Source organism: Urocitellus parryii, chromosome 14, assembly GCF_045843805.1.
Source record: "Urocitellus parryii isolate mUroPar1 chromosome 14, mUroPar1.hap1, whole genome shotgun sequence".
Taxonomy (NCBI): Eukaryota; Metazoa; Chordata; class Mammalia; order Rodentia; family Sciuridae; genus Urocitellus; species Urocitellus parryii.
The window spans coordinates 51,995,562-52,011,521 of NC_135544.1; the positions used below are offsets into that span (position 1 = coordinate 51,995,562).

The 15,960-nt window shown below is 54.2% G+C and overlaps 1 protein-coding gene across 3 annotated transcripts in view; it reads left to right on the top strand.

The window, feature by feature from the left end:
- Nucleotides 1-15,960, top strand: part of Pebp4 (phosphatidylethanolamine binding protein 4) — a 187,429-nt gene that overhangs the window by 158,810 nt on the left and 12,659 nt on the right. For all 3 annotated transcript variants that reach the window (XM_026397506.2, XM_026397508.2, XM_026397507.2), the window contains exon 5: nucleotides 15,400-15,445. In XM_026397506.2, coding sequence (XP_026253291.1) covers nucleotides 15,400-15,445 — 46 coding nt within the window. The remainder of the gene's footprint in view (nucleotides 1-15,399; nucleotides 15,446-15,960) is intronic.

Below are 15,960 nucleotides of genomic sequence, written 5' to 3' on the forward strand. Positions count from 1 at the left end.
AGGGATGAATCACAGGCACCATGACCAGGGACATCCCCCGGGCGGCTCCCATACCTGAGTTCCTAATTGGCAAAGATGCCCCTTGTCCTCTTCCACTGGGAGGGAAGATCTAACTGGGGCACCCTGAGGTCCTTTTCACAGTCCCTGACAGTAAAAATACATCTTTGAGAAAAGAAAGGGAGGGAGGGAGGGAGGGAGGAAGGAAGGAAGGAAGGAAGGAAGGAAGGATCAGTTGGTCTACTGTATTAAAATGCTTCTCTTGCTTCCAGTTGGGCACGTTTTTCAAACCAGGGGACACTTTGATTCCATTCCATAGACACATGAGCAATCCATTGTGTCATTTCCTCCCACAACCTTCTAAGCAAACATTTGAGAGATAGCACTGAGCTGGGCAAGAGCATCCTCCGTGACATCAGAAATGCCTCACTTCATTCCAAATCTGCCATCTAATGACTTGCACAGGCCCCGCTTCCCCAGCCTCAGTTTCCTGCCTTGGGGGCTGCTGCGGTTTTGAAGGGCCCTGACGGATGTAGAACTCAAGGACAAAGCAGGCCCTCTTGTGTGCACCAACTCCTTCCCTGTGCCCCAAATGCTCACTGTGTGTCTTCCTCCTGCGTGACAAGGGGAAGCAGAGAACGGGAAGACTCTCTCAAACTGCTCACTGTCAGAGGAGAGGCAGAAGAAGGGTCCTGGCAGAGTGGGGTCCCCAGCACAGTAGAGACAAGCCCAGGGGACCAGGGAGTCCCCCGAATCACCCAGGCTGCCCCACATCCCCACAGGTCTCCCTCCTCCATTAGGTTGCCAGGGATGCCTCCATGGAACCCAAGGATAGGGACACGCTGGCTCATTACAGTCCCTCCCCTCTCACCATTGGCCCTCAGAGTCCCCTAAGTCAAGTGGTCACTGCAGTAAGTGGCCTGTCCCTGTCTTTTGTCCCTAGCCTGACACAGGAGAGTTGAGGAAGCTCTAAACTGGCCCTTCCTTTCCATGTGAGCACATCTAGGTCATCAGAGATTCTAGCAAAGGGGAGAGACATCAACCCTCCCCTTCAGAACCGGTTCCCTCCACACTCCCGCTTTGTTCTGAAGCACAGGCAGAGGAACGCTGGGCTTAGTCAGGAGACCACATGAGCCAGGACCCCTGGATTCCCCTTCCGAACCTGCTGCCGGGTGGGACTGCAATCTCAGGGAGTCACTTCACCTCTCAAGGGCTTGTGCCCCTCAGCTTGCAAGCAGGGGTGACAGTCTCTGCCCTATCGGCCTCCTGGCAGAGGAGGATTAGGTGATATGGTGGTGCACACACGCACCAGACACACCTGTAGTGCACCTTGCTGGCTCACCTCCAGGACGGTTGTCTTCACCCTGCAGCACCCTGACACCACCTCTGAGTGACTCTCTAAGCCTGTTCACTCCCCACCCTCCCAATCCAAGGATTTGGCACCTGGTCCTCTCTAGATGTTCCGTTCCTACTGCTGTACTCCCACAGAAGGCCAGGTTGACCTGGGGGGGGGGGTGCTCGGTCGGCCCTGCCTGAGGAGAGGGCGATTATCTCAGGGGAGAGAGGGCTGAAGAAAGGAGGTTAGGTTTGGGCACAAGGAACCCGCCTTCTTGGGATCAAGTGCCCTCTGTTGACCCCAATTATCTGCAGGCTGCCCGGAGGCAGGGCTGGGCCAGCGCATGGATGGGAACACTGAGACTGCAGGCTGACTCATAAATGAATCTCTTGCCACTCGCAGACCCTGCCGTGGTGGCCTGTGGCCCCTGTCCAGGCTCTGACTGGAAGACCCCTGCTCGTCAGTTCCAGACCTCTGGGGAAAGCAAAAGTCCTGTCTCTCCATCCCCAGGGTGGGTGGGGGCTCTGATTCTGCCCCTCCACCTCCCCGAGGTGCTACACTCACCAAGATCCCCTGACAACCCCCTGGCTACCCTCAGCCCCTACCCAGCTCACAGTTCTCCATGGCAAGCGGGCTGGATTGTTGATTTCCATGACGCTTTATCCCAAGTGATTACATGTCCCCTTGACCAGTTTCTACCATGTTGGGGAGGGGTGTTGAAGTGCGACTTGAATCTCTCTCATTGAGTGATTCCTGGGAACACTGGGCGAGTATCTCTTTAGAAATCCTCCTGCATAGCAGGTCACACTGGCCTGCTGCCACAACACCCGGGGCTGTGAGCTCACCAAGCTCTAGGAAGCCAAACAGGGTCAGGCTTGGCTGGTCCCTGAACGGGAGACCTCCCAAGCAAAACACAGGTGCTGCTGGTGAATCAGCAGGCCAGCCCCTCCCTCCCAGAGTCTGGCCCTTCTCAGGTGTTGGATGGCAGCTAAGATGATTCAGTGAGCTCCTATCAGCACCTGGCCAGGGGAAGGGAACATGGTACAGCCCGAGGGCTTTCTGCCTCGAGTGTTCCATTCTTAAGAATCCGGGTGTCTGTGTGTCCTCCATTCCCGTCCCCTGCCTCTGCCCACTTCCTAAGGCTGGGTTCTTAGCCATCCACCTCAAATCCGCAGGCTGTTTGAACAAGATAAAAGCATGGACAGAAAAGGTAGCCTCCTGAATCCATGGCCCCCAACCCCAAACAGCTGTGGCCCTGGCTGTCATCAGGCTCTGAGCCTCAGCCCCCAGGACAGTCCCTTCTGCTTTGGGAACAGTGAGGATGAAAGGTGTCCATGAAATGAGGCCCGTCATTAGCCTGTTTTATGAGCTCGCAGACATTCATTACACCCCAACCCCATCATTAGAGGCTGCAGGGAGAACTCGGGCCCTTTCTTTATTGCAATAGAAACTGAAGGGGTTTCTCCTGCAAAGAGGAGCTCTGCTTCCACTTCCAGGCAAGGGGTCCTGCCCAGGAGGGGGTCAGAAGCCTCTGTTCCTAGGTCTGACTCTCACAGCCCCTCAGGCAAGCTTCCTTCTCCCCCTGCAGCCGGGCAGACCAAAGGAGGGTCAAGCAGCTCATAGAGGGTATGATAAAGGCCTGGGGCTAATTGACCCTATTCAGATCCCAAATCTAGCATAAGAGGCCACCCCAGCCCATAGCTCTCCCTGACTTCCTTGAGAGGCACTGCTATCTGCAGAACTTCTCTTCCGCTCTTTTCAGGAAGCCCTCCTTCCCCCTACTAGGCCCTCTGGGCTGTCCACCTAGAAGGAGTCACAGCAAACTAAGTGGGGACTGAGTTGGCATAAGCCAGGAGTCAGGGCAGGGCATGTGAACTGGGAAAAAAAGACTGTTCTAGCCCCTCATTCTCTCTTTACCTTTTCCCACAAGGCCAAGGATCTCCTAGCCTGGCCACTTACTCAAGGCCACAGTCAGCACGTGGCTGAAAAACAAACCACCTGCTCTGGCCTGGGCAGTGCCCCTGCTCACCTCCTAAATTTAATCCCTTCGCACAAATCCCACTGAGCAGCTGGCGGGTCCTCCCCTGCAGTCTGCCCTCTTCTCGTCCCCAGAGAGGTGACTACAGAGCCTCGGGCACGGCAGAACCTCAGGCCTGGGGGCCAGAGAGATGGAAGTGCCAGTGTTGGAGGCCACCCTGCTGGTGCAGGCCATGGAGGCTGAATGGAGCGTGGCCAGAGCCCACAGAGAGGAGCGGGCCTCCAGAGCAGGCGGATTAATCAGCCGTCACTTGGCATTCATTAAAGGCCCCTTGCTTGTCTACCCTAGCCACTGTCGCTAAGGCAATTAACTGTTTACCACAGAAAGTTCAGTGGAGAAGTTTGACTCAGTCCCTGCGGCTTTGCCTCGACGCTCTGCACTCCCAGGCTCCTCACTGGACGGCCTCTGGGGACGAAGCATGGTGGACTGTGGCTGGAAAGAGATGGGGTGAGCCTCACACCAGGAGGGACCAGGAGGCCTTAGGAGTTTGTAGCTGTCCCTTGACTCCCTTTGGGGCTCTCCTCTGCTGTTACCCAGTGGCCTTTCCTCCCATCTGCTCATGCCCCTCGGCACCATCACCTGGAATGGCCAGGCCCTCCTCAAGGTTGTGCAAAGATGATTTCAACACTTTGAAAGAGAATGAGGATGCTCCTTATGGCGGGAGGGGTGGGGGGTGCTGTGTGCCAAACACCACAAACTACCCTGAGCTGAGCCCTGTGCCTGCAGGGGGCGATTAGGCTTCCTCCACACGCAAACCTTCCTAGCCTCTGGCCCTGAGCTGCCCTAACAAATGGCCACCCAGAGTCACCCTGCTGTTCAGGAATGTGTCGGTTCCCAATATACTGCAGAGACCCATGGGACCAACTGTAAGGTCAGGGTGGACTTTACTGCTAATCTGGATCATTTTTTTTTTCATTGTAATTCCCAAGCTCCCAGGTTGGCATCTGCACTGTTAAAAGTGACACAACAGAATAAGAGCAAGCCTGGACCTGGCCGTCAAGTGCCTGGTCTCGGAACCCAGCCGGGCCCTGGTGGGCAACGTCCATCCTCCCCTGGGCCCAGTTTACCACAAGCAGGCGGAGATAAAAAGGCCCCCACACAGGCCCTGCCTCAGCTCAGGGAGAGTAGCAGTTCCCCAGGTGGCAACTTGCTTGGGCATCTGGGAGAGAGAGAAAAAATATCCAGGAAGTGGCTTGGCTACAGGGGTCCTTCTGGGACCAGGGCCCTGGAGCACACTGTGACCCTAAACCTAGGCCACTCCACATGCCTCCTCTGATCTATAGGCTACGAGAGCAGCAGCTCTCTGTTCCTGCCTCTCTCCTTCCCCAGGCCCCTGAGGTCCCCGCCTACCTGGGAACAGGCTTCCCCTTCCTCACATAGGGTGGGACAGAGGAGCATGGTCTGAGGAAGGCGCACCAGTGGGTGTCCAGAGCCCACAAACAGAACCAGGTGCAGTGGCACACACCTGTAATCCTAGCAGCTGAGGCAGGAGGATGGGAAGTTCAAAGCCAACCTCAGCAACTGAGCAAGATCCTAAACAACTCAGCCAGACCCTGTCTCAAAATGAAAAGGGCTGGGGATGTGGCTCAGTGGGTTCAATTCCTGGTACCCTCCCCTGGGCACCCATCAAGCAGAGCACCCTACCTACCCAGGAATTCAAAGGCTCAGAGCCTCCTGGGTCTGAGAAGGGAGAGGAGGGGTCCTGCCTCCCCCAGCCCCTGCCCTGCTGACTCCCACACAGTTCACTGCCCCTGACCCCCTGACTGAACCACCTCACCTGACAGCCAGGGCCACCTTGGGACTTGAAGGTCAGCCGGGTCCTGTGGGGGGAAGCGTCATCCCAGGGAGCCAAATTCTATAAGAGACAGGAAAGGGGACACAATCCAGATAAGGGCTCAGCAGGTTCCCACCATCACTGCCATCACAGGTCTGATGAGGATTCAGTCCCTTTCCTGGGCCCAGAGACCCCAAGGCAGGTCTGGGGCAGGTGTGTCAAGAAGTTGATGTGTGTGTGTGTGTGTGTGTGTGTGTGTGTGTGTGTGTGTGTGAATGTCACCGCTGGTTCTTTTTTCATTGTAATTCCCAAGCTCCTGATTCATGAGCCTAGAGCGGGGGCCCAGGATGGTGCATTTCTAAGGAGCTCCCGTCCCAGGTGGGACTTTGAGTAGCGAGGTGCTGGGGTTCCAGGCAGGCTCACTGTCAGTCCTCAGAAGGTCAAGACGGGACTCAAACGGGGCTTGGACTATCTCTGCTCCTTGTCACCCGGTTTCACAGAGCCTCCCACTCTTGCCAGCACCTTTTCTTGTGTTCCTGACCTTTCTTCCACTGGGTTCCTCTCTTCTTCCTTTCTTCCTTCCTTCCATCCTCCCTCTCTGCTTCCTTCCTTCCTCTCTCCTTTCCTCCCTCCTCCCTGTTCATGTGGCAGCCAGGCCTGGGCCCATTGTGGTGAGGAAGAGAAGCAGCTGTCTCCAGCCAAGCAGAGGACGGAATCCTAAAACGGAGCAAAGGAGGGAGGAAGAGCAGAAAAGGGAACCCAGAATCTGATTCCCCTTCCTGGCGCTGGCAGCTCTTCCCCAGCGAGGCTGAGGCTCCTAAAGGTGGAGCCCCTCCTCCCACTCCATCCCCTACCCCAGCCTGTGTGGCTGGGATCTCAGGGAGGACCCTCCTCTCTTACATGGGAAGTGGGGAGGGCCATGCAGCCTGGAGACCCTTGACCATTTCCAGTTGGCAGTGAGAGCAGGATGGGATGGCTCAGGGCCGGGGGTTGAGGAGTACCTCTCAGCCAACTAGAGGGGAGGCAGAGAACTGCTGGGCCAGACACTGCAGAACCTGGGGCCCCTGAGGCAGAAATTATAGCCCCCAGAAGCCCCAGGCATGGGCTCCAGACACCAGCCTGGCCAGGTACCACAGCCCAGGCCAGGTGGGTGCCAGGGGTCTGCTGGGAACCTCTGTCCAGCCAGAGTTAGGGCCCTCCCTTTTTCTTGCCTCCTGGGGGTGCGGCCACCCAGCCAGAAAAATGGGGTGCTGGGGATGAGAGATGGAGAGTGATAAGAGCAGGGGCTGAGGAGTGAGCCCTGCAGCTCCTCCTCTCTGGTTGCATTGCAGTTTCCCAAGCCCTGTTTGTTTTGGGGATTAACTGCACCCCTTTCCTAATCATTTCCTGCAGCCTCCCACATGCAGGCTGGAAGGAAGGCCAGTCTGGTGCCCTACTGCCTCCTAGTTGATGGCTCCTGCCAGCCTCCATAGCTCCCAGCCCATGACCCTCACACCCGCAGTGGAACAGGCTGGCCGAGAGCCTGTTCAGACCTCAGTCCCAATCAGTTGTCTGTTTGTCCTGGTGCCCTTCCAGGGGCCAGAGAGTCCCACACCCACTTCTACTCCCATGGCCTCTTCTCAGATGCCATGTTCCCTGCTCCTCCCATGGAGAGGGCCAGTGTGTGAACACCTGAAAACAGGTGTGAGTGTGTGTGTACATATACGCATATTTGTGCATTTGTGTGTGTATGCAAAATGAGGATGTAGGTGAGCATGAGAGAAAACATGTGTGAGTGTGTGAGCACAGTGCATGTTAAGTATAGGAAGTGTGATACTGAGTATAATATGTAGGTTGTGTGAGCACGTGGGGAAACCATTTGTGTGTAAGTGTGTGAACATGTGTGTAAGTGAGCACCTATGTGAGTGTATGTGTGATTATGTGGGTGTGTGTATATGATCACATTTCCAGGTGAGTGTGTAGGGCATGTAGGTACCTGTGAGCACATGGGTGTGAGTCTATGAGCACGTGGCAATGTGTGGGTGGTATGTGTGTGAGCATGAAACGTGCAACGATGTTTTGAAAGTGTGTGTTCCCCTCATGGTTCCTGGCTCTGGCTCTCTCCCTGCCCCCGGGTGGACCCACCTCCACCATAGATCCCCCTTGTCAGCAGCTCCCACCCTGGCCTCTGTCCTGAGCCTCCTTGCAGCCTGCCTGTGTCTCTGTGTCCCTGAGAGAGTATGTGTCTCCGTGGGATGGGGGGTGGGGACACGGAAAGGAGCAAGGAACAAGAAAAGGAGGAGGCCAGGCTCAGATGGTGTCATTAAGAGATACTAATGCCCCTCATCAAGGCATATTAATAAACATCACGCACCACTCGCTCCGCACACCGGGAGTGAGCACAGGCCCAGCAGGATGGGCCACAGTCACAGCTGGGTAACCTCTGAGCCCCCGGCACAGCCATTAGCCTCACAAGGTTGACCCTGCCCGGAGACTTCATGGACCTGTCATAGCCAAAGATTGCTGGTGGGGTGGGTTCTGAGGCTCACAGCCACCAAGGCCCCTCCTCCCTCCTCCACCAGTCGTTTCATGACAAAGTTTCTCTGGGAGCTCAGCTCAGTAATGACCCTTGCGCTTGGACAGCACCGTGGGACTCCAGAACACTCCATTTCTAAATTGCATCTTCACAACTCTGTGAGGAAACCAGGGCTGTGTCATTACCGTCACTATAGATATGGAGACTGAGACACTGCGAAATTGAGTGGCATGTTCAAAGTCTTGTAGCTAATTGGTAATGACATGGACTGAGGCTGGCTTGCCCTGTAGAATGGCCTGTTAGAGGTTGAGTCACCCAAGTAGGGCTGCTGTAGCTGAATGTCTCCATTTCCCGAGTCCCTGTGGCTGCCAGAAGATGGACCACAAAGTCTGCACATTAAACTGGGTAGTGGGCCCTCACCGTCCAAGCTGGGGTCTCCGAGGCCACTGCACTTAGCAGGGAATTTCCTGAAAAGAGGGAGCTAACTCATGCTCAGAGCCTGGCAAAATGCCTGCCACCCTGCAGGAATTCTCCCAAGGGGGTTCCCCTTCCTTTAGGTGGTGACCACTGAGTAAACATTCCATTATTGGCCTCTAGGGAGCTCGAAGCGTGGAAGGCTGAATGGCACCTTCTTTTTATTGGCTTTTCAGCTTTACAGCTTGGTGCTGTAGTAGTGTGCAAAACTGTTGTTCACTGTGACAACCGTGATGGTGTGGAAGATTACGTAAGGTCTTCTCCATGTCGTGTGTTGAAGAAGGCAAGAGCTAGTGTTTTGATAAGATAGCTATGCAAAATAGTTAAGATAAAAGAAGTCAGGGAGCTAAAAATATGAGTCGAGATATCAGGGGAAATGTACTTAGGAGGTATACCCTGTTGCCTTCATGATTCCAGATAAATGGAGTATTCTGACACCAAAAGCTCTGACTTTTGTCCTGCATATCTAGAAATGGCAATCTTTAGTGGCATTTGCTTTCCACCTATCTTAATATCTTGGGTCTTGTCACATGCCGGGTGCTTGATTCCTTTTCTTCTTCCTACCCTCCTGCTAACCCTTCCCCTGAGCCATGTCCACAGAATGAGCAAACCGTGACCAACAAGGGTCCACAATTTCTGGGGTACATTCTACTGCCTGGGTTTCAGGGACTGAAAGTAACTCAGGCCAGTGTCACCAAGCAAGAGTCGCCCAGGACAGAAACATGGCAGTCCTGGTCATTGCACGTCCCAAAGGAGCCAGGGGCTGGAAGCTGGTATCTGAGTGACAATAAAGGAAGGATGTTCTCGGGACAGTTGTTATGTCCATGTGGTAAAATCCAGGCTTTTATTTATTTTCCTTTTGAGTGCTTTTCGGCGTTTTAAATCTTTTTTTTTTGCAATAAACGTTTTGTTCTTTCATGAGCAGAAACAAAAAAGCTACTGTTTGTAAAGGAGCAGTGATTGGGGGCCAGGGATCCTGAACTCACCTTCTCTGAGCCAGGCCATTAATGAGTGGCGGACTCGGCTGCATCTTCTCTGACCTGCTGCACAGGCAGTGGCCCAGAGCCCCACCCCATCCATATGCTTTCTTGACCCGAGAGGCAGCTCAACCAGCCTGTGGGGCTGGTGACCCTCCTGGGACACAGCTGCTGAGCATTTGGAAAACAGCAACAGCCTTGCCTGGGATCTATGGACTCAAGGGTCAGCCTGCTGATAGCTTTGCTTCTCAGAAATCAGAAGCACTGCCTGCCATTCAAGCCTGACCTCCCACCTGTCTTCTAGCCTTCCTTTGAGTCTCTTCCAGACATGCACGCTGGTTCTTGCTTCAGCAGACAGCCCATTCCTGGGAAATCTTCTCATATCTCACTTATACATTTAGACATTACGTAGGCAGCTTCTTCAGCTGAAGCAGTCCCTTTTTTGTCCATCGGAAAACCAAAACAACTTCTATGCATCCTTCAAAGCCCAGAGTGTGGAGTGTAGCCTCTGTTAATAGCTCTCTGATCACCATCCAAGCAGTTGCACCTCCCATCCTCTGTGTTCCTCTGACGTTGCCTGTCGTAGTTATTTCTTTGTTGATTTATCTGCCCCACTAGACCATGAGCTCCTCAATACCATGAACACTTATTTATATTTCCATCTCCAATACAGAGCCTCTCAATCATGCATTCCTTTTCCCATCTCTCCAGCCGCCATTCTTCAGCTCCATGCTAGAGACCATCACACACACACACACACCCAACCTTCAGAGCGTGAGGCTTATTGGGGAACCATGGCTGGAACAGGGGGCCGGGGCAATCCTTACTTTTCAAGGCACAGAGAGGGCAGGGAAGTAATTCAGCAGTAGAGCACTTGCCTAGCATGCTCCAGACCCTGGGTCCAGCACAGCAAAAATTAAAATTCAAGCCACAGGCAATGCTGACCTTGACCTTAGTCTTGGAAAACCCAGTGTCAGCAAAGATGAAGCTCCTCCCATCCTAGGTAAATACTTACTTCTCCAAGAAGTAAATCGCCCCCCCCCTCAATCCCAGCCCACCCCATCCCACTTGCCTGGGGAAAAACCAACTCCAGATTGGAAGCCAAGCTATGAATGAAAACTCAGGGGTCCTTGCCAATTGGTACCAAGATACCAGGATCTGCTGCTCATCCATAAAGCAGCAGATGATATTTACCATGCTGTCCCCACTGCCCATGAGGTTGCTGGGAAGAGGCCTATCAAGTCTTTGATCTTGACATTTCTCAAGCGAAACGGGTGCACAAAATATTTGACCATCCTACACCCTGGGGTCTAGAAACAGTCAGGTCTCAGATCTGTGAGTCTCCTTCTTACCACTTCCTGCCAGGGTGGGCTTCATTGCACCCACCTCAGTGGTGGTCCCTCCTTTCTCCATCCCAGGGCAAAAGAGCAGGCCATGGGGTTGATTGACTGGAAGCCTTTCCCTTAGAGCAGGCACGGTCTCCCAGACTGAGTCTGCTCCAAGCCAGCATTTGTTCGGTGGCCTGGCAGCCATGGCCCCTGGGGATCCGGAGCCTGGGAGCTGTCAGTGCCTTCCACTCACTTACCCTTTGTTAATTGCAGAATACACAGAGAGCTGGATAGCACTTCCCAGTGCCATGCCTTTCCCTGGATCCTTCGCCACTTGGCAGCTTGCAGGCAGCTGTGCAGAACAGCAAGGAGCTTTCTCACTCGGTGCCAGTGTCAGGGAGTCTGGAACTCTGTTTCTGTTTTCCCTTTTCTCTTCCCCCCACCTCTCTATTTTCTGCCCAAGGGCTCTGTGGCTCATTTCTCCCAGGACTCTCCCTCAACTCCCAAGCCTCACCTTTCAAGTTCAGGGCTCTTCAGATGCCTCCCCCCACCTTCTCAGAGATCAAAAAAAGTGAAACTTCCTGCTCTGGCCGGGGTTCACAGCCAGGCAGAGTGATTGAACACTCCTGTCCAAATGGGAAGAGGTGGGTGAAGAGATTAAATCATCTCTCCCGTGCTCGAAGAAGAAACGTGCCGCTGACCTTCGGCGAGGGGGTCAGCGGGTGTGAGGACCTGAGGCCTTCTCAAAGCCCAGGTGGGCGGGCAGTTGCCTGGAGGTAATTGAAAGGGAATGAGGACAGCCAGCATCCCTGCTGGGACCAGCAACTGCTAGGCCCCTTCCCCACCCACCAGAGCTCACTAGCCAAGTCCAGCCACATAGCCTTTGCCTGCAAGGCTAACCAGGGCGGAAGAGGAGGGTCTCTGGACTAGAAAAATGGCAGAATACATCCCTTCCCTGGAGAAGCTGAAGCTCCTCTGCTTTCATTCTAGTCTGATAGGGATAAAACTCTACCCTTCCTACACATGAGGTGTTGTGAGGTCAATCGGTGGGAGACAGCGCCCTGGAGAATACCTGCTAGGGATATAAACTAATAGTGGGCACAAACAGACCCCTGGCTTCCAGTGTTGTGCTCTTGATTTGACCTGAGACAAACCAGTCAGAACAAGTAAGACAGTCTTGTGTCACCCCTATCCTGGTATGGGGTTGCTGTGACCTCAGTGGAGCCCCAACTTTTCCTAAGCATCTCACCTGCCAGTTCCAAACTAGCTTGACAGAGACAGTGGGGGCTTAAGTGGGAGAGAGCTGGCTCCAGGGCCTGGGCCTTTTGGTCCACAGTGCTGTCCTGTGTTTAGTTCACCAAGTCATGACAAGCCCACCACTCCTCTGGGAGACATCGTTGTTGGAAGACCCTTATTAAAGCTCAGAGAGATTGATGGTGCAAGGAGCAGATGTTTAATGTAGACTGTGTCCTTAGCAGCTTAAGGCCCTAGGTCCAACTCCAGGGAAGTCGCAGGTTCTATAAATGCAGAAATTCCCCCCAAGTGTCCTGAGGGCCCAGCTCCTCCCCTGCACATAAGAATAAATTGTGCCTATCCCTATGCCAGGGAGTCATGCATGTACCCAGCATCCTAAACACATTTGTACATGTGCACATTCACATACATATGCACATGCGCACACGCACATACATACACACACACACACACACACACTGGGACCAACTTTTAAGAAAAAGGAGCAACTGCTCTTCTTATATCCTGGGCCTATAAGGAGCAATTTACCACTCCTCCTCCATGTCCTTGCTAAGAGGATCATGGGTCAGACTCCCCAACCCCAGAAGATGCTACAAAGGAAGATTTGCCTCCCTGAGGCCATCCTATCCCTGAATGTCCTCCTCGTACACCTCCCAAACACCTCAGGTGCCCCTGTCCTGCTGTTCTGAAAAACCCATCCTTGACTTTTCAGTGTTCTTAAGGATCAGAAACCCAACTGTGTCTGCGCTGTTTGTAATTTCCATAATTATTTCCTTTTTTTAACCTGAGCATTTAGACAAGTTCCTTTTGAAAATGTCAACCTGTCTTTAGCTACAGTAAGGGAAAGGAGGTTTGGTAGTTGGCCCTTCTTAAAGAGAAGCAAGCACACCTGGAGACCAGGCAGGGGGCAGGTGGAGGTAGCAGGTAGAGGGGAGGAGGCCCAAAGTGTAGGGGGCTCTCAGCAGTCTCTAGCCTCCTGAGGATTCTCCTTCCAAAGCCCATCTCTGTGGTGCCTGCACTCCTCCAACCCTGGCTCCCACCCCATCCCCTACAGGGCACTCCCTGGCTCTGCTCCTGAGCAGTGCTGCCAACTATGACTTCCCTGCTCACCTCCTGCAACTGAATCTCACCCATCCCTGGAGAGTTCCAGCTTTCTAAGGTGATCAAAGGCTAGACATGATTTTCTAAAGAATTTAAGGAGAGCTGATATAGGATGGGGGAGTGGGCATTTCCATTCAGCCCCAGCCACCCAGACTATGTCTGGATGTTTTTGTAAGAGTTTTATTTTCTGTTATTTTTTATGTTTTGGGTGCTGGGGATTGGACCCAGGAACTCATGCCTGCTGAGCTCACATTCTACATTGAGCTACGTCCACTCCTTGCACCACCAATAAAGGTCTTCTAAAAATCATGTCTCCCAGAACAGTGGTGGGCTTGTTGGGACTTCATGGATTAAACACAGGACAGCACTGTGGACCAAAAGGCCCAGGCCCTGGAGACAGCTGGCCTCAGAGTCTGTGGCCCCTTCCTCCCCGAACATTCTGAGGTTTTCCATTCACTACTCAAATGGCTCAGGACAATTATTTTGACTTCTCTGTACCCCAACTTTCTCACCTTTCAGAATACCGTTTCCTAAGGCCCCTGCCAGGTTTGGGTTCTATGGCCGAATTTTCAGCCTCTCAGGACTGACCAGTGAAGGGAACTTGGCCAATCAATTTACCCAAGAAGATCACAGTTGCTCTAGCCACTCACTGTGTGGAAGCTCTCTACCACAGGGTCCATGCCTGCTCTTTCTGCCAGCAAGAGCCAGTGTCTGTCTATAAGATGAGCTTGAGACCCTCTGTGCCCCAGCAGAGAACAGGGGCAGTGGGGCAGCTAGGAAGGGAAGGCAGGCAGGAAGGGCCAGTGGCTCGCCTCAGTGACCCCGCCCCAGAGTTTACATACAGTCTTTGCCAAGCTGGCCCCCGTAGATGAGAGGACACTCCCAGGGTGAAAGGGTGGGGGGATGCCTCCCGCCCTGAGCAAGGCTGCAAATCAGACTTTCCACACTGGCCCAGCCCTGGGGACAAGGCTCACTGACCTACAGGCCCCAGCTCCCACCCGCACCACCTCCCTCCGGAGGAGAGAGGCCTGTTTATCACTCTGGGTGGGACCCAAGCCTGTGGGGAATTGAAAAGAAACAGGCAGCCTGGGTTGCCATTGTTTGGTTTAAACAAACCGCTGGCCTGGCCCAGGATGACTGGGAGAGACTGAGGAGGAGGCTGCAGAACAGAGCTGTGGGCTGGGCCGGCTTCCCTGGGCCAGCACCACCCACCCCACCCCCAGCCCCTGCTCTGGTTCTCTCGATATTGCTAGGGTGGGAAGAGTGGCTGCTAGGCCCCTACGGGGTCCTGACCTCCTCTCGGAGTGCTTCCACCCCTTACTCTCCGTCCCTGGCCATATCTGGGCCTGGACGATTTCAGAGCCCAAACTGGGGGAATCAAGAGACTGCAGAGGAAGTGCCAGCCAGGTACGGCTGGAGCATGCCACTGTATGGGTGGGGCTGAAGGTGAAGACTGCCTGGGTGCTCACTGTCCCTCTAGGGAGGCCAGAAGGATGGAAAGAAGAGACTCACCTGCACAGGGGGCAGAAAACCAAGTGTGGTGGGCTCTTGGGTGCAGGGGGTGGGTGTCCTGCTCCTTCTTCCTACCAAAAGTGACTTAGACCCAAACTGGGAGAGGGATACTGGCAAGGAAACTCCAAAGTGAAGACAGTCATGAATGAGCTGCGGCCTAAAGGCAGGTCAGGTAGGTTCTGGAAGGGGCCAGTGGGCACCCAGGGTGGGATCTCACTCCCACCACCAACTCCCCCCCCCCACTACCCAGGTGGGGCCTCCTAGCCCTCCCCTATTCTCCCGCACTCCCATGAGCATCTGCTGGAGGCAAGGGGCAAGAGCCGTCCCAGGAAGGGCTGGGTGGAAAGGGGGCCAGGGCACAGTTAGGTGTTGGCAGAATCAATTAAGCACCATGCTAATCACCATCATTAAGGCTATAAAACTCCACACCTAGGGGCCGCAGGGCTCCCTGGCATGGCCCGGGGTCCTGAACCGTGGCACAGACCCAGGGGCCCGGCTCCAGTCCCTTTCATCTGAGCATCTCCCAGTCCTGCACAAACAGTAATTAGCGCCCGCCCCCAGGAGCACCTCATTATCCCACAGACACTGGAGTGGAGGGAAGGGGGAAGAGAAGGAGGGAAACTGAGGCCAAAAAACTGCCCAGACCTTGTGACTGAATGAGCTTCCTCCAGCAAGGCCGTCCAGCCCCTCCCTCTGGTTGCTTAGGATGCCTAACTTGCTGAAAGTCTCCAAAGTCAGCCAAATTCTCCCTCCTGAGAGGACGGGCTGGTTAGCAAGTCCCTGAGAACAATTAGGCGCCCAGATCTACAGGTTGACAATCAAGTGCTGGGCCCAATCTCAGGGTACAGTGATCATGAGGCAGCCCTTTGGGGAGGGCTGTCTGTCCTTCACCTCCAGACTACCCTCAGACACCTTGTTTCTTCTCTTCCCAGGCCCCTTGGGGACTCCTTCTAAAGCCCCATAGCCCATCCCCCAGGAGCAGCCATGCACCTCCTCTTCCATCTTGCTTCGCAGACCCCGGGGACTAAAGCACGGTGGCGCTGGCCTACGCTGCCCCAGAAGTAACCGTGGCTCTGTTTGTCTCTCGTTTCAGGGCAATGACTTAAAGAAAGGGAATATTCAGGGCCAGGTGCTAACACGTGAGTAAAACCATCAGTGCTCCCTCCCCCAGCCAGGGTCTCGATGACAGTCATAGTAACACAGCTTCCTGGTGCTGCTTTGCAAAGTGCAAACACCAACCCCAAAGGTCCCTGTCCACCCTGATGTCATCTGCACAAGTGTCTCACAAGTTTGCTGTTTTAAAGAGAATAAAATAGGAGTAGGACCTGCCCTCCCTTTCTCCCAGCGCCCCAGGCCCCTTCCTCGGGTCTCCACTCCCAAGGTGTGCCCTGAACTCCATTTACAGGGGATGCTCAGGTGGTGAGCTGGCCGAGGACAAAGTCTTCCTGGTCTGTGAAGCAGCATGGGCTTAGGCCCCACATAGGTCTAGATTCAAATCCCAGCTCCTGGTGACCTGGCTTGACCTCTCAGCCTCCAGTTCCTCTTCCAGAAAATGGAGATCATACCCACCTGCAGAGGTGGGGGAGGATGCAGATGCCATAAGTGAAGGTTATGCACCCCAGCATTTGTGTCCCCCACCCCAGTTTGTACTTCC